We start from the raw sequence: 14,939 nt of genomic DNA, 5'->3' as shown, positions 1-14,939 counted from the left end.
ACTGTGGAATGGCGATTCGTCCGAGAACAGGCAGGAATGCTGTATGCTGCATCATTTTCCAGATTTACTAACAACTACTGACATAAATTCATTATAGCTTCAAACTCCTGCCCCTTAGTTGTAGATGGTAGGGGTGATATTTATGCGCATGCAATATTCGTAGTAAGAAAGCCTGGCTGATTTTCACCTGCTGTGCAATTGCTCGTGTACCCGTTTGTGGACTATTGCGAGTTTTGTCCTGAACAGCCTCCTCGATCTCACCAGACGTTCTTTCGGACAGGTGGCATCGTCTGAAGTACCCGTATTGTTCGTAAACATATTTCAACACTGAGGAAAGTCTTTGTAGTCGGATGTTGCCTGTCCAGATACCTTTCCTGATACAGACGTAGTGCCTGCAACGAATTCTCTCATGCTTGCTTGCTTGTCAACTTATTCGGCCCTGGAATAAAAGACGAATGACTGAAGCTACTTTACTCCAACCATACAGCAGTGCATGTGCGCAGCACATAAAAACAATTATAGTGGCGTTTTACTGCCTGATGTGGCACATACAGGCCTTCGTCGAATTACTGAAGCTTAATATCGATGTGAAAAATATTGGACGATGGAGAGTTAATATGTTCCATTAATTGGTAGGTTAGCGTTCGACTACATGTGCTATGGCACAGCTGCTAATGACGTTTCTAATCAGAATGCCTTAGAGTAGTTACTCCTCCAGTTCCCTGTTCAGTACGCTCTCCACGTCACTCTGTCGTGGACTAATAGTTTTTGCTATATCCGGTCACTTGGCACATCTTAATATTGTTACATTGTAGACTGATGTACGATAAATGATTTAAAGGGTATGGTAATAATGTTCAGAATCTTCTGCAAAATATGATTACAGTGCTAGCAGTGAAATATCGACCTCTCGACGATCCTACACGTTTGATGGGCTGCAGAACAAAGTATTGGTAGGGGCAGGTGATTCACTTGGTACTCCACAAGACCTAATAAGCTGATAGCCATTTTCAGACAGAAATTCAGATATGGGACTTATGACTGATGTTGCTGAGTTAACTGAAGCACCATTTGGTTGTCCATAAATTGTGGTTTATTTTCTAATTTATTCGTCCTTCCGATGAGGAATCGATACCATATCCTACTAAATGAAACAAGTGCATCATTATCGCCTCGGCTAGGTAGGCCCCCATAAAACGTAGATGCTCCTTAAATCCACCTGATGGTCATGATCGTCAAGGTGTTTGATGCCCTGGTTAGCCGGTTCGAGTCCTGTTGGTCGAAATATGTTCACTATCAGAATGTTGACCGACAGAATAGGAGAGTTGGTGGCATACAATTTACAATCACTGAACTGCGTGCGAAAAGCATGGATTCAGTTCCAAACCACTCCAGGGCGTTCATAAGCAGTGAGAGCATATGACGCTGTTGATGGTGATTTATCCGTCGGATGGAGACGTTGAGCCTTGAGCAGACCCCTTGGTGTTATTCGACAGGAGTAGGCTACGAGTTGACACCTGGTTTTGCCCTCTCCCTATTCCATCATCATTATCTCACACCCAGATACAAAGGTCGACCATTAGCGTCAATGGACAGACCGCACAAAGCGAGATGAACACGTCCTCGGGAACTCCCAATACTAAAAGCCATACGTTAAATAAATCAATCAATACATAAAAGTTAAGCTGAAAAGAACTTACGTTCATATATTTCATAGCGTCTCTTTAGGTATTGGTTTTCTATTGAAAATAGTACAATTATGTTTAAACATCTGTGGACTCACTTTATTCTCATGAGAATCAGGAACATCGTATATTTGTCGCGTTACAGTGATTCTACAATGTGCCAGTTGGTCTATTGACAAGGGTATTTCACATTTAAATACTCAATGGCAAATAACTGATAAGGAATCGGTCCCACAACCTTGAATAAAGGTGAGGTCCTATGCATATTCAGTCATCCTACTGCAATCTGTTCATCTTAGTGTATCATACCCTCTCATGTTCCACATTATGAAACTATTTTTGTGAATATATATGTTTCCAGTGGAAAATGATCAAGTTTTCCCGGTGTGCTAAATTCGTTTGATTTAATCAGCAATTATATAATCGATAATTATTGGTATTCCTTTTCATCAATCTGTATAGATTTTATCCAAAATATGAGTAGAGTTTAAAATTACTTCCACGTATTGGGAAGAGAATAAATCCTGTCAGGATAGTGTCTAACAAAGACGACGTTCTCTACCCAATCCTTGCTATAACTTCATTACAAATACTCACGTCAAAAGAGTCACCACGACGAAACAAGATATAAAAGAAACTTTACACCCATAATCTTCCTACCTCCTTACGTCAAGCAATAACAATAACACCAAAAAAGTATTTATATTTTGTGCCATTTTAAAACTAGTAACAAAGTGACCATACCCATGTGTTCGTGGATCCTTTGTGCCATTTTAAAACTAGTAACAAAGTGACCATACCCATGTGTTCGTGGATCCTTTCCGATATTTTCAGTTATTGTGATGTCTCCCATTTTTCCTGTTTATTAGCGATAGTAAGGAAAAAATATTTAGTGCGATTTGAAACTGTATAAAACATCATTCAAGTAAGTTTGGAACAATCTAGAGAAAAACTTTACTTACAATACCGGGAGAAATTATCACTTCCGATATAGAACGTGCTGCCTTCTACCTGAAAGAGAAGCATAGGGAGACGAAGATTAAGATAGATAGACTGAGCCTTTAATGATTTAGGTACAAGAGGCGAGAAATTACATGAGGTCACGGAGATAGAGATCCCACTGTCGGCAGCTCTGAAGATGGTTTTCCGTGGTTTCCCATTTTCACACCAGGCAAATGCTGGGGCTGTACCTTAATTAAGGCCACGGCCGCTTCCTTCCAACTCCTAGGTCTTTCCTATCCCATCGTCGCCATAAGACCTATCTGTGTCGGTGCGACGTAAAGCCACTAGCAAATATATATAATATTGTGGAGCCGTATAGTTAATTCGTTGAGGAATGAACGCTGAGAGCCGTAACAGTCTATAAAGATGATGCCATGTGTTTTGTGTTAAAAAATAACAAATAGACTCCGTATTGTACCCCACAACAGAGTGGGTTTAACACGTCTAGTATCTCAGTTGACAATCGCTTCCAACAGCCCTACTTATTTTTAAGTCGATACTCTCAATCAATTGTTAACGCAGTGATCGCAAACTCAATAAATATTGTGATATAACGTATACTAGCACTTTTACATGGTGGAAAGGGGAAGTCGGATCCATAATTCTCTTCCACATTTAGAAATCTCCGCGGTGGTATTTGCTCGAAATTTCACCAATTTCTTTATTATCATGTTATTGTTTAGACCTGCATAAGCTTATACAAGAATGCTGTATTAAATATGTCAAAATAACAAAGTAACTTCACGTCGACATTCATTTACGCTATTCAGTAATAATTAATTATTATATCAAAGAAAACTCATACTTAGGAGAATACAAGGACGAGGCACTGCACTATACTCAAGGTGCCCGCTCGGTGGGAACAAAGACTTGGTGCGATATCGAACACTGCCTCAATGGGCCGACAAGACGACCATAGCTCACTCATTGGGGTGTCACGTGGTCATCGTGACGACATTATTGACCGGTCCACAGTCTCCCACATCACAGGTTCCTCAGTTGGTCACGTAAGACTGAGTGAACCCCATTCCACCCAATACAGTAGACTAGGATTGAAATGCGTTGACCATCCGCGAACTCCGACTGAGACGAAGACATGCTAACTCTACACCATAGGAAGTTATAAATGTCAATCAACTGAGCTTAAATTCGATGTCAGAGCAGTGAGGTGAGCACCCGGTCAACTGAGTTCGGTGACCATCCTTGGTCCTTGCCATGTCTGTCTGATAGCCTGATGTGGACTGATTTGGATACATGTAAATAATTAGTGGTTTACTGTTTATTCAGCGTATGGCATAATACGTAGCCTAAATATAAGTGCACAATATGATCTAAGGATGCACACCCTTAAGAAAAGAAAGGTGAATTATAATGGGCTATTACTATCACCATACATGGCACTTCGAATGTTCATTGTTCGTTAAGCCTTTGCTAAAGAAACAGGTGTGTCTGAAATGTGCGGCTTTGGATCGGAGTGAATATTCACGATTTGGCACAGTGTTTCACAATTAAAGTCAGGTGAATTCAGAAATTTCACTTGCCGGGATGAGTAGATCAGGCGGTAGAGCGGTGGTCATCTGAGCTCAAGATGGAGGGTTCGATCCCGGCTCTGCCCGGTGGTATTCGAAGGTTCTCAAATACGTCATCCTCGTGTCGGTAGATTTACCAGCACCCAAATGAACTTTGAAACAAAATTACAGCATCTTGTCGTCTCCCAAAACCCTAAAGTCGTTAGTGGGACGTCAATAGATTTGAAACTTCATTTGTGGAGGAAGTAAACACACTTTCGTTGTCCCGTGCGAATATTGCTCAGCGATATCCATGTCCTATAAGTAAAGTCAAATCCCCTTGCTAATAGTTTAGAATTGAGTGGTCTATACCATCCTGGAACTGCATGTCTGTTCCTCATCCAGCTAAAAATTCCACCATTGTCAACTCCTTAGTTGTACGCAAAATATTCACAAATAGTTGAAGTGAAGAAAACCACGGAAGTACAGTCTGTTTGTATGCCGAAGGAAAGGATTTGAATCAATTTATCTTCTTAGTCGTCTTAAAACTAAAGGTTACTTGTTCCAGAGAGTTTAAAATCACATTTCTGAACTTCATTTCAGTCCTAAGATTCTTACAAATAGCAGCAGAAAGCTGTTATTTCTAATTAATATACACAGAATGTCCTATGAAATTCACAGTTCGTCCCTCCTTCACCAATCGGAAGAAAAACTAAAGAGGCATAGGAAAACATGGCAAGAAAAATGAAAGGGGGTAATAGTTTCTATCCCTCCTAATTATATTAGTTTGTGTATATTAAATATGTATTTTTCATTGAAAATGGAATATAGTAACGATTAATTACAATTAGAACCATGTATATCTAAAAATATTGAAGTTTCTTGATCTTCCTCAGAAGTTTCCCCATGATCTTAAATCCTTAGTCTTTTCTTCAACTTCCTGAGTTGTTTGGTTTCTTCATCGAAGTCTAGGCCACCCAATACCCGTTGGTTGGTGCAGTAAGTCCTTTTCCTGAAAAATATGTCGACCATCTGAATCGGACAGTATTTTATTACTGCAATAAAATAAATATATTTTTAAAATATTGTTGATTTCTAAATACTGAGAATTCACAGTTATATGAACAACAAAACACTTTCTCCACTACCAAGACGACATGGAAGTAGAATTATATGAGAGAGGATGTTACATAAAATTCTTCCAACAATTTTTACATAAAAATTGACTAAGGAACCGAAATCTTAACACATTGTATAATGCTATCTATCTCTTCGAAAGTATTATATACTTTAATTATCTAGTTAACATTGCATTCCCTGTTTCTAAAGTTGATAAGCCGGACCAGTTTGAAGGTTTCCTTTCCAATTTTGTACATTTTGGTCAAAAGTAAGTCCTCATTTAGGAAAATGTGTTATTTATAATTTTTGAGGAAGTAAATGAACTTATTTAGACAGCCAATTAGATTATGGCTTTGATAAGACGAAAATGAACGTGTTCTTATGTTTTAGTAGATGTTAAAAATAGCAGTACTTGTATATAGCTGTTCATAAAAAAAGCGAAAGATTCATGGAGAATAGGTGTTTTCTAAGGGGAAAATGAGATGGGTTAATTCTGACTATCATGGAATGGTGAGGCGAAGGGTAATATGGATAGCATGCTAAATGGATTCAAAGATGTAGGTTGAGTGGGATTACGTGATTACATATGAAGGCATATTGAAGGATGGTTGACCTTAAGGTTATTTGGTTCTCAAGGACTGACATCGATAATACAGAATCCAATGCGACAAATTGGCATTTTCTATGGAGAAACAGTCATGAGAGTTGGTTATGATAGCGTTTCGCTGGGAACTAATTCCGTTCCTGTATAATAGTGTCGTTTTCCGTACCAGTTAACAATCAACAGTTACATACGAGTTTCGTTCCTTTGGTGGTGTTGGACTGACGTAGATGGGAGTCTGAAGTAGTAGGAAGCGCCGTACTCTCTTGCAATTTTCTACTTTGTAACCAAAACAAGAAAACGTTCAAATATACGAAATAAGGATACTTTTTTCATTGTTATAAACGATGTAATTTATGAAGTTCATCTCAGTATGTCGATTTAAGTAAACCAATTTCTCTTCCGAGGCGGAGTCATCACATACAGATCGCATACAGTCAGCGATGCCAACATTAGAGATTCCCCCTAGTTCTATAGGTTGTTAATGTTCATCAGAGGGGAAAAAAGAACAGGGTTGGCGGTAAGAGGGAAATACGGTGGTTTATGAGCAACCTAAAATATGTTGTCACAGTTTAGATTAATTTCGTTTATAATAGTATCTCCCGTTTGGACATCCCCTTTCAGATGAGTATGACCCTAGTGTGCTTGGCAGTGTGAAGTGGAGGAAGTTTTCCAACAACAGTGACATAGTGAATATTTTGATGACAAATTGGTGCACATACGCGGGTGGAAACTTCTCTCGAAATCTGTACATTTCCTGATATTTTAATTCACTATACTATTGATTACTCAGTATTCGATACATTTAGATAACAAATTAGATAACTGCAAATGTGTAAAGTACATTTTAATATCAGCTCTAAAATATCACCAATCAAGACAAGAGATACAAATATAAACATCCAATTTTATAACTTACTTAAAATCTGGAAACCCGATGCAAAATATAGTATTATTGCTACAGTGGTAGTACTCTGGAATAATTCGACAGTCGTAGATCAATTTCAGTCCAAGACATCACTCTTTATGAGCATAATTTCTTTCGTTCCTCCGTAAATTACTCGTTTCCTACTTCTGTTATCTTTTTTAATAAGGTGCAGTGTGTAACTGACCCGAATGGTAGAAGATCATGCCATGAAATGCCATTTAATACTCCTGATTGGTTGACAACAGTTAACCAATCAAATTATGATTCGAAATATAAACTATTTCAGTTAATATTGAATGGAGAACACTTTTCAAAATACTAAGACTTACATTTGCAAATAGAATGCCTAAGACTATAATTGTAAACTCACATGTTGTGCAACAGCATGTATCCTCTAAATTTTAATTTAATGATACTTTCTCTGAGTCAGTGATTTTCCTCTATAGCCGTACGGTATCACTAATGAGACTGTCTTCAATAATCAAGTGTAATCTCAATGGCAAGTGGGTGTATCTCTCAAACATACCCGTTTTATATATCATGGAAATATGTGTGGGTCCTCCACTGATAGTCTAGCAACATAGCGATCATGATTCTTTTGAGTGTTTATGGGCATAATCTATGATTGTGAAAGAATCTCGTTAACTGTCAGTAACATTCTGTATCACCATATTTATGCACTGAGCACTGACAAATCTTTAAAAAATCAAACTCAGAAGGTCTAGGACTGTCATCCTCCATCATAAGTCCTTCTGTTTTTTTTATATGTCAATATTCCGAATCTTCCACTTCCTCACCTTCCACTGATCTTCCGTTCTATCTTCGTTTTCTGAATGTAGTCCCTTTCCAGTCTGTGGCAGTAACTTCCCCATTTCGTGTTGCCTCCATAGCATATCTTTCCTTAACCCTTAAATGCGCAGCATTGCATATGTGCAAAGGAGATTATACTTGATTGTTATATCTGTTTTATGATTTTACAAGTGTCCATTTACTTCTGCCTTGCAGAAGAACTCGCTAGTGGTCGCTAGTGTATAAAAAATTAACAATCTTTTACTTTATGTGGTTTCTTGCTAATCAGCTGGAGTGGTGTAAACTTTAAACAGTTAAGATAAAACAAGTAAAATGTTGTTTACTTCAGAGAATTCGTGAGCCACGACATCCTTAAGACTGAATGTGGCAGTAGCTACAGTAATCGTACAGTTTTGTATATACCGATGCTTAAAACATTCAGAACTCTTAACATTTTGACTGATACAAATAAAAATATATTAATTTTGACAAATAATATTTTAAATATTTTTCTGGTAACAGTCTGTTATTTTTATGTCTTAATGAAAAACCATCATATTTTAAAGAAATATTAAATTGCGCATTTAAGGGTTAAATTTATGCTTCTCTGGTCCTCTTCGTTAGTGTCCATTTTATATCTTCTACGCTTTGTCACAATCAATTTGGAACCTTTCCAGGCCTTTACCCTTCTTCTCCTTCTTCAACATTTTTATTATTCTGAATATCATCGCGACACTTCTGTACATGGCATTAAGTAAATAGTTTCCTTGGTGTTAATTTTATATTTTCAGTTAAGGGTTCCTATACATAATTAATGCCACTTTTCCTTGAGATATCCTTTTTCTCATCCCTTTCGTACAATTTGCACTCAGTATCATGATCCTTCTCAGACATTTAAAATGCATTAGGTACTGGATATACAAAGTGTTCCTCCATATTTATGTTGATTGAATGTTTTCAACCACTGATTGCTAATAGTCTCTTACTCACTACTCACTCTGTTTCAGCCTGCAAACGCCCCTGTGGACAATTCAAAGCCCGGCCAAGGATCTCCCGCTAAATTGGAAGAGTTAGAACCCGCCTCCCCGGCAATGCCCGCTGCTCCTGCTCCTGCTCCTGCTCCAGACAGTGTGGCTTCCAGCCCAGACCAGAGGTTCATCCTGGGGCAACCTCAATACTATGGAACGTACGAGGGACTGAAGCGACTGGGAGTCAAGAACCTGGGGAACAAAGGAGTGATCCCTAACTTCCTGCTGGTCCGAGGATCTCCCGGAGTACACCACCTCGGAGGCAAGCCAGAGCCAGAGAAGATCAAGGACCTGAGCAATGCAGGAACCGCCGCATTGGCATTCCAGAGGTTCAGTAATATTCTCTATTACTATAAGACACAATTAAAAATAGTTTAAAGAATTTTTATTCCCTCTTTTCGAGAAGAGGAGAAAAGTTTTGGTCAGAAATATCCACATGTAATTGGATGGACAACGCAGAGGTCTATCAACATTGGTATTCTAAAATTAGGAAGAATGTTTTGACCATATTCACAATGCAATTAGGCTCACCTTTCATTTCTTAATTAATCCTGTTTGATAATACAAACTTTAAGTCATAACTTATTTATCGCCTTGAAGAGCGGGGAGTTAACAAGAGGGTACTCATCTGCATCATAGAAAGTTTTTGTACCATGGCAACTCTTTAAGAACATGATAAGCTGGCTAAAAATGAAAACTGAGGTGGTTTGGAAAACGAGCACCAATAAATAATTCACAAGAATTATAAAATTCTCAAACACTTAGATGAAATTAATCCCATCGGGTAGGCACTACATGTAGATTAAGCCCTGTTTCACAGCCGTATGCCGTTTCTTACACCGACCTTACATGGAGGGATGTAATCACTATTGCGTGTTTCTGTGGTGGTTGGTAGTGTGGTGTGTTGTGTGCAGATGAAGAGATGTGTATTAAGGCGAACATCAACACTTAGTCCCCGAGCCAGAGGAATTAACCACACGTAGATCAAATTCCGAAAACTGCTTTTTCTGACCTTTTAAGCAAGGAGCCGGATAATACATAATTCACGATAATGATTAAAGTCCTAAACGTTCAGAGGATACTTATTTCATCAATGCGGAGCTGAGTGGCTCAGACGGTTAAGGCGCTGGCCTTCTGACCCCAACTTTGGAAGTTCGATCTTGGCTCAGTATGCTGGTATTTGAAGGTGCTCAAATACGTCAGCCTCGTGTAGGTAGATTTACTGGCAAATAAAAAACTCCTGCGAGACTAAATTCCGACACCACGTCGTCTCCAAAAACAGTAAATGTAATTAGCGGGACGTAAAGCAAATAACATCACTATTTCATCAAGAAATAACTGACAATAATAATCAAATTCTTAAACGTTTGGAGGATAAGCTAATAAGCAATGTAGAACATTGAACACAACCTTAAACGTTCAGTGGGTGTTTATTTCACCAATTAAGATTTCACAACAATAGTCAAATTCTTAAACGTTCAAATGATACGTATGTCATCAATAAATAATGTACAATAATGATACAATTCTTAATATACAGAGGATACTTACTTCACCAATAAATATGATCGAATTCTTAAAGTTCATATGATTGTTTTTCAAACTGACGTGAGTAGCTCGCACTAATGCAACCAGTAACAGTATCTATACGCATTAGACCCATTTCTTTCAACCGCAACATATCTGTATGCTACCCTGCTGATATCGCATAAACCGACTGTAGAAAACCTAAGAAAACCGTAAAACGAGTCGTCCAGGTTTCAAAATGTACGGAAAACCGAATGAAATAATTATGTAAAAGCCAATGAGTCCGTTTTTAAAATCTTGCTTTAACACAGATAGCTCTTATGGCGACGATGGGATAGGAAAGGGCTCGGATTTGGAAGGAAGTGACTGTGGCCTTAATTAAGGCACAGTCCCAGCATTTGCCTGGTGTGAAAATAAATAAATCACGGAAAACCATCTTCAGGACTGCCGTTAGTAGGGTTTGAACCCAATTATTTCCCGAATGCAAGCTCACAGATACGCAACCTTAACCACACGGACAACTCGCTCGGTAAGTCATCTTGGAGGACGTAAAGTTTACATTTGGACTCTCAGACACTGCCTCATCGATTGTTGTACCAAGAGTACAACAGAAAGCTCAACAAATAAGATGTAGCAATGAAAAACATTGTGAAACAAAAGTATCAGTCTATAATGATTATCTTTTAGCTAAACATGTATGCATGTTGTGACAGTCGTTTGAATTAGTTCTCCACTGCAGTCGGATGTAACGATTGTGTGAAGTAAACTATTATTCAACGTCTCTGGAACGAAATTCTACTACGCTGTAGCATCTATATAACCTACAGAATTCAATAATTTATCACTAAAGGAGGCAAACCATTTTTATATGAAATTACGACGCGATTTTTGCTTATTCAACGTTTATTGGGATATTTATACCATGAAAAATAACTTAATTCTTTTTAAGAAATTAGTTCAAACAAACGTGAGTTAAATTCACACAGAAAGGGTTACCTATATAAAGTACTTTCCTTGACACTAACTGGGGAACACTTTTAGTTAGACTTTGTACTGTATGTTCCATACAAGTACTGATAAAATCTTCATACTACATTCGTTTCCACTGTTCTGTAATAATATGAAATATCGAATGTTATCGATAGTAATTCAGATAGAAAATCTGTATCTTCACAATGGTAAAAGATAAACATCCAGTCGGTTAATTCACTAAACTATACAGCTGGAGAAAAGGTTGTTCATGAAATATTTGATTAGGATGAAATATGTGTTCGTATTTAAAATACTTAAAGAAATCAACTCCTAGTAGCTACAGATTTCGTGTGATATAAGTTAAAACTCCCTATATAGTATACTGGCAAACTCACTAATCTAAAGAGTAGAAAATTCAAGTCAGCTTTTTAATTAATCTCTAGGGATGCCTTTGAAGAAGGTGGTAAAATTTGTATTTTGCTGTAGAATAAGATTCCAGAATGCCAAACGATAAACGTATTGAAACATTTTATGGTCAGATATTGGAAAATTGTAGAGATATATTGAACGTTCCCTTCCTAAAGTGTGGACGTATTTTCCGAACTATGCAAGTAAAGTGTGCGTTCGTGAAGTATTTCAATCTATTGCAGTTAAGTCTGTTGTTACTCGTTCTATGTTAAACAAATTATCACACGCGTGACTCGTCTTACTTTAAGTAACATTTTATAGGGGTGTATACTCAATAAATAATTCAATGAGTAGCTCATAATTGTAGTAAGGAAGAGACATGAGCTTTCTACCTAGCTGAGACACAAACCAGTCATCAGAATCATTTATAAGAAAACAAAACCTTATTCTGAGCTGTAACGATCTCATTAATCAACCTTCCTGTTGTACTGAGCATAAAATGCCTCTTGTGGCATTCGTGACCTTATAAACTCATATATGGACATTAACTACCTGAGTACTATTCAAAGCAGATGTCAGCAATATTATTGTTGGTATAATGTACCCAGGGTATTAAAATGTTTGGCATCGTAAAATATAAGAACTATGGCTTTCACTTCAAACAGGCAGGAATCTATATAAAGTCTTGCCACATGCTGGTTTGGTCTTTTTTGTAGGTGTTTTTACATTTTCATCAGAAAGGAATATATTTTCTTTGTGTTTTCTTAGAATATTGTTATGTGTGTTGTTTCTTATACATAAAATTGTAATTATATAGTATGGAGTGACAGGTTTCTGAAATACAACAGACTGCAGAATAATTCAGAAATCATTCTTGTCAAAAACTTGTTGGGGCTGTGTTGGAATGTTAACGGAAATATAACGAGCATAATTCATTGCTTCACTGCAATACTAGTGGACTTCATCTGGAATTTCTTAACAACCTTGAAAACATGAGTAAATATTATAGGGGACAGTTACGAAGATTTTTGAGTTCCAGGTGAGGGTGCTCGTGACAGCTATAATGTGAGGGTAGTAAAGTAAAGTAAATGAACTGGATACAAAAACATATGGGCAACCGATCGGTATGGGTATCTGGTACAGGTTGCGTAACCGTAGGCTTGAATTTGAGAAATGGAGGGTTCGAATTTCCTACATCAGAGTCACTGAAAATCCCGCCTGCGTTCATGGTCTTGAATAGATGTCGTGAATGCTGTAAGTCTTCTACGGCAATAGTTAAGATATCACAGGGGAAAATTACGAAAAACCTTTGAGCTCCAGGTGAGGGTGCTCGTAACAGCTACAATGTGAGAGTTTTGAAGTAAACTAAATGGACCAGATACCATAATATCTTGGCAACCAACCGATATGGCTACATGGTACAGGTTGCTTGAATTTGAGAAATGGAGAGTTCAAATTTCTTACATCAGAATCAATGAAAAATCCACCTGTGTTCATGCTCTGTTTAAAAAAAAAGAAGTCTTGGATAAATGTACGTGAATGCTGTAAATCTTATACGGCAATAGTTAAGATTATTAGCGCAGTAGATCAACGTGTAAAGCATTTCCATTACTGTCCACACTCTCACTGCTCATATTTTCTGCTGATGTAATTCTGTGACTGTCACTTCACATCAAAACGTATTAGGCTCTTGAATCAGTTGTGATATTTGGCTGTGTTATTTTCTGCAGATACCTGGAGGAACAGAGACAAGTGGCAAGTGGAGCCGATCATGCAGCTCACGAGATTCAGAAGTACCTTGAGCAACAGAAGCTGGCAGACAGCAGCAGTGACCTGGGTTCCATCGTAGTGAATGCAGACCGAAGAGGAGGCACTAAGAAGGACGACGGAGAAGCAGAAGAGGATGGCGAGGATATAGAAGCAAATAATCCCCACGGTCCCTCAGTAGCTCAAGTGAAACCGCAGGCTATTGCACTGGCAGGACCGGGAGGCGTTGCTGCTTCCGCTCCAGTGGGAACGGCGCTCGTTGGTCCCGGAGGACTGGCTGTAGCCGCGCCGGCAGCGACTGCTGTGGCAGGACCGTCCGGAGGCGCTCCCCCCGTTGTAGCGCCGGCCCAGAGGATCCTAGAAGCTTATTTCAAACGACAAGAAAACAAAGGATACGTGGCTCTAACGCGCTGAACTGCCCCAATGGTCCGATACTTCCAGCTCCAGCAGTTGCATATTTCCTTATAAGTCTCTGGGTACCCGACGCGTACATAGACCGGACAATTCAGCAGATTATATGAATATGGTATTTTTCCATTTTCTTATAAACCTCGCAGTGTAATGCAGTATAAGGACATTGTCAGAGGCATATTGTCTGGACGTTTTTATTCGCAACCTCTTTCTGACTTCATATGTTTGCCGCTTTGTTCCATTAAATTTAATATGAAGACCATGGAACACAGTTATCAGAAACGGTACCGCGAATGACTCTTCGAAGTTCATTATACTTAACCGGAATATTTATAACTTATATAGTAAATCAATGGTTTTGGAGTAACCCTAAGAGTGAGAACTGCTGGATCTTGAAATATCAATTACATATTTCAAACATATTCTCCCACAAAAGCGACACGAAACTGCCATGTTTCATAGCAGGCAATGGTCTGCTAGTTGTTAACGACTCTACTTTGATATCAGATAAATACTATCGTCCTCAAGACTGTATTCATCTGATTTCGCTGAAGTGTTATGTATGATATGATTTATTTATATTTTTTGTAATTGAAAAAATGCTCACTTTCCTCACAAACTCCTAAAAAAATTGTTACAGAGATTACAATTAATTTAAAATGTAAGGTAACAGGTACGATAATGTTGTGTGCCTTACAAAAATAAAAAGACGTATGTTAAATAATTTCTAGTTTTTGTTATTTATCCATGGTTATTTCCTGTCCCAAGTGGTGCGTAGAAAAATAGTTATTTTGTAATCGATTATTTGACGAACAAATTCAGTTGCTTGTACAAGAATTTTAGCCCTTTATTTGCAGCATCCAACATTAAATAAGATTTTACTCAGCAATTAATCACTTCTCACTTCAGCCCATCTATAATGCCTGTCCGAAAATGTTCTCCTTTTCTAATGGGACTAGTCCTTATTCCTTTGTATATGGTTATTACCTGATGCAAAGGATTTGAATGAATCAAGCCTATGTTGTAGTTGCACGTGACTGTCATTGAGTCCATTAAGCTGAACGAGGAAACTTCTATATTGGTATTTAAAGTATGCAAGTTCAGCTTTTCTCTGACTTGTGGAAGGGTCCATTCCTTACAGTGCGAGTACGACGGCTGAAAACTGATGTTAAACCAATTAGATGGTCCTGTTCG

At 38.1% G+C, this 14,939-nt stretch overlaps 1 protein-coding gene across 1 annotated transcript in view; it reads left to right on the top strand.

Annotated features, from left to right (window-relative positions):
• Positions 1 to 14,450, top strand: part of LOC136866454 (uncharacterized) — a 29,424-nt gene extending 14,974 nt beyond the window's left edge. Inside the window, exons 4-5 of the mRNA XM_067143416.2 lie at positions 8,640 to 8,989; positions 13,298 to 14,450. Of these exons, the coding sequence (XP_066999517.2) occupies positions 8,640 to 8,989; positions 13,298 to 13,748 (801 nt within the window). The 3' untranslated portion in view covers positions 13,749 to 14,450. The remainder of the gene's footprint in view (positions 1 to 8,639; positions 8,990 to 13,297) is intronic.
• The last annotated feature ends 489 nt before the right edge of the window (positions 14,451 to 14,939 follow it).

Source organism: Anabrus simplex, chromosome 1 (genome assembly GCF_040414725.1).
Source record: "Anabrus simplex isolate iqAnaSimp1 chromosome 1, ASM4041472v1, whole genome shotgun sequence".
Classification (NCBI taxonomy): domain Eukaryota; kingdom Metazoa; phylum Arthropoda; class Insecta; order Orthoptera; family Tettigoniidae; genus Anabrus; species Anabrus simplex.
This window is presented reverse-complemented; position numbering and strand designations above follow the sequence as displayed.